The 3,679-nt window shown below is 53.5% G+C and overlaps 1 protein-coding gene across 1 annotated transcript in view; it reads right to left on the bottom strand.

Annotated features, from left to right (window-relative positions):
• Positions 1 to 2,798, bottom strand: part of Lgr5 (leucine rich repeat containing G protein-coupled receptor 5) — a 123,953-nt gene extending 121,155 nt beyond the window's left edge. The window contains exon 1 of the mRNA XM_021204271.2: positions 2,339 to 2,798. Within this exon, the coding sequence (XP_021059930.1) occupies positions 2,339 to 2,550 (212 nt within the window). The 5' untranslated portion in view covers positions 2,551 to 2,798. The remainder of the gene's footprint in view (positions 1 to 2,338) is intronic.
• Between the last annotated feature and the right edge of the window lie 881 nt (positions 2,799 to 3,679).

Raw genomic sequence — 3,679 nt, 5'->3', positions numbered from 1 at the left:
GAGGAGGAGGAGGAGGAGGAGGAGGAGGAGAAGGAGGAGAAGGAGGAGGAGGAGGACTATCAGGAAATCACATTAGGAAGGGCAGGCAGGTCCTTCACAGACGGTTTCCTATATTCAGTCCCCGTCTCTCCAGAAACGTGAGCCCTGAGAGGAATGAACCAGTGTCTGAGACACTTTGAGCTTAATGTTACAGAAGGCACAGAGAGCCCCTTTCCTTAGACAGGGGGTGCAGAGTGTCATCAAGTAGAATCCTTCCTAATTGAATCCTAACTTTCAGAGATTATCTATAGTGAGGGACAGAAAGCAGTGGCAGTAGGTGGCAGTAACTTCTGAGATGAGAAGGCAGGATGCAATTAAATTAGATACATCTGAGGTATATGGGAAAACGCATAAAAAAAAAAAAAGAATTTTAGGCTTTTGGTAACATAAGCCCAACAAATGTTCATTCCTTCACGTGGGAGAAAAAAAAAAGTAAACCGGACACTTCGTCAACGTGTTTGCATATTTTGTAATATGTTATATGATATGTTTGCAATGTGTGCGAGGGGGCTGCTAACTGCACTTGTCTATAGTCAAATTTCCGCAGCATTGGGGGGTGGGTGGGGATAGCGTAGCCCCTAAAAGAGAAATCACCAAGCTGATCTCAGAAACAAACTGGAGAACACATTATCCCTCGAATTACTGAGGTTAGCGGTTAAAACTAGGGAGGCTGGGGGGAAGGGAAGCGTATTAAAGTCTGCGGTAAGACAGCTGTTCGGAAGGAAATGTAAATTCGGAGAGAACGCTTATTTCCCAGAGCAGAATTCCATCCCTAAAAAAATTATCACCGCATGTAATGATTTCAACTGAAGGGAAACCCGGTGGGGAAAAATTATGTTCTATCCAGTTAAATAAGAGTGACCTGAATAGTTTCATGGGACACGGAGGTACCCAACACGGAAACCTAGGAGGAGGCTGGTCTCTTTCTTGAGTCACAATATCAAAACAGGTTGAACGATATTTTCTGTTGCTCATTGTCTCCAGAAGAAAAACAAAACAAAACAACCACTCACTGCCTAGCAGGGGAACATTGTGTAAGCCTGGCATTTCTTCCCACAAAACTCCTAACCAGAGGGGGAAAAAAGCCGAACTCACAACCATTTCAGCCAACCCCTGCCAAGGTACATCAGAGAAAGCCGAAACTGGGAACACAGGGTTTGGGATGGGCTCGGCGAAATGTCTTGATTTTTTTTTTTTTTAAAACAGAGAAAAATAAAAACCACAAATTTATTTCACCTCGTAGTTAGGAGATTGGGTTACCTCAAGGTGGCCTCGACCCTGGTCTCTGGGCCCCAAGGAACCGAGCTTCAGATTAGAAAGAGAGTTGGGAGGAGTACTTATCTCGGTCCCACAGAGATGAGTCGCTTCTGAGTCACCTCATCTAGCCCACCACCTGTCACCCTCCCGCCTGGGCTTCTCAGAGACCACATTATTAAGGAACCGCAGCTTCGGTTCCACGGTCAGGGATTTGGACGTGGTAGCAGGGGCAGAAAAGCTGGGACGATCCCCAGGGGCTAATAGAAAGCTCCTGGTCCCCCTTTGGATGTCTGCAGCGCCCCTGTTTACCCGCCCGGCTGCCTTCAGCCCACTTCCCTTAGCTGCGGCGGGGGAGGAGATGGTTAAAGATTACAATGTGGCCGGCGGCACTTCAAAGGGTGGTTCGGCCAGCCAAAGGTAAAGATAACGTTCTGGCAGCTCTAATCCGGGGTTTGTGGTTGCCACATTTTAATCACTTTGTTTAAAAAAAGAAAAGGGAAGAAAGAAGAAGAAAAGAAAAGAGATTTCACCACACTCCAGTGTTGGGGGGGGGCGGTGTGTGCAGAGCAGCACTGCCCCCTCCCCCGGGGGGGTGCTTGAAGAAGTTGTGTTTCTCTTGCAGGGAAAGTTTTTCAGCCCAGACACAGAGGTCGTGCCGGTGAACAGTAGGACAGCCTGCCCTTGGGTCCCAGGTCCCTGAGCACAAACCCCCACTCGGCACACAAGTGCGCACATTCAGAGGGACTGGTCCTGAGTCCTGCCAGGCGCGGCACTGCAAAGCAGCCTGCGCACCGGCTCTCTGCCCCGTGCGCTTCAAGCTGCTTCTCCCAGGGTACAGAAAGCCAGGCGCTGCTCTGTCAGAGAGAGGGAGACACGTGCCTTTCTCTGGAGGCCGAAACACGTCTCGTCAAGATGCCCTTGGCAAACTTGCCTGCCCCCTCTGGAGCAGGCGTGTGCCTGGGGGAGCCCCAGCCTAGGTTTCCCACCTACCTCCCAGCCCCCCTTGAGTCCGGTGCCCGCAGCGAGGCGGGGGGTCACTTACAGGTAGGAGGTGAAGACGCTGAGGTTGGAGGGCAGCTCGGAGAGCCCCAGGTCGGAGCAGTCCACCCTGAGCAGCATCCTGCCATCCAGCTCACAGTGACAGTGTGATGGGCAGTCCCGCGGTATCGCATCTGGTCCCGGTGGGCTGCCGGCGGCCACCAACTGCAGCAGCGCCAGCAAGGACAAGAGCATGCGGACGCAGGAGGTGTCCATGGTGCCCGAGACTGGGAGCGGAGAGCAGGGAGCCTGTAGAGGGCAGCGCCGGGGCTGATGCAGAACCGAGGCGCTCCGGGCTCTTCTCCACCGGCTTCTGCAGCTCACCAGGCGTCTGCAACCCCAATGGGAGTCTGCCGGGTCGTAGCCCCGTGGGAACCGGGCAGAGAACCGTGGTCCCACCGGCCTCGGGAGCCCTCTCTCTGAAGTTGCCGCAGTGGCTGTGAGCGTTGTTGCTGCTGCAGGCGGTCTGAGCTGTGTGCAGCAGCATCTCCGCTCGCACGCTCCTTTTTTAAAGCGCTCCAGCCAAATTGCGCGCCCAGTGACGTCAGCGCAGCCCTGCTTTCCAGGCACCCCCGAGCCCGGCCTCGCTTTCCCTCCTCCCTCCCACCTTCCCTGGACCCGGCTGCGCGGCGGCGGCTGGCAGCCTGAGGTCTTGGGGAATGCTGGACGCTTCCAAGGGGTGGGTTCCTGCACCCAGCGTCCCAGGCCCGGCAGGGATCCCCCACCTGCACCCACCCTCTACAGTTTTGGGTACCCGCGACAGAGATGTGAGAGCTAAGGAATACCTGCTTCAAAACAACCTAAGGGGACACTTTGGGACTGAAAGATAGATAACACAGGCTTTCTCTGGTCCATGTCAGATAACCTAGGGGGATGCATGCAGTGCTTGTAAAAAGGACCAAAATCTGATCCGAAAGATAGGCATCACAGAAGGAGAGCAGGAGTCTCCCGGGAAGATGGGTGGCCTTTTTGATCCTTCCATCAGGGCGCTGTCTGGCTCCCTCTTGCTCAACTATCAAAGCCTCAAAGAAATCGCTAAACAAATAAAACTAGTAAGCCGGTACTCCAGGGTCCTCCCAATTCATCCTGGACGAGGGAAGCAAAACTGGCTTTAAAAAGGCGGCGGCTTCGGGGTGGGGGTGATATTCTCACGCTGTTCACTTTGTGGAGGGGTCTTAAAACCAAGAGCAACCCCACTTAGGTGAGTCTTCTAGGCTTCCTTCAGACGCCTTGGAAGGACACTAATGAAAGAAGGAAGTTCTTATACACCAAGAAGAACCTGAAGATTCGGTTCTCTCCCTCCCTCCTCCTCCTCCTCCTCCTTCTCCTCCTCCTCCTCCTCCTC

The sequence above is a fragment of the Mus pahari genome, chromosome 9, assembly GCF_900095145.1.
Source record: "Mus pahari chromosome 9, PAHARI_EIJ_v1.1, whole genome shotgun sequence".
Lineage (NCBI taxonomy): Eukaryota > Metazoa > Chordata > Mammalia > Rodentia > Muridae > Mus > Mus pahari.
Note: the sequence above shows the minus strand (reverse complement) of the source record. Positions and strands in the feature narration are given on the sequence as shown.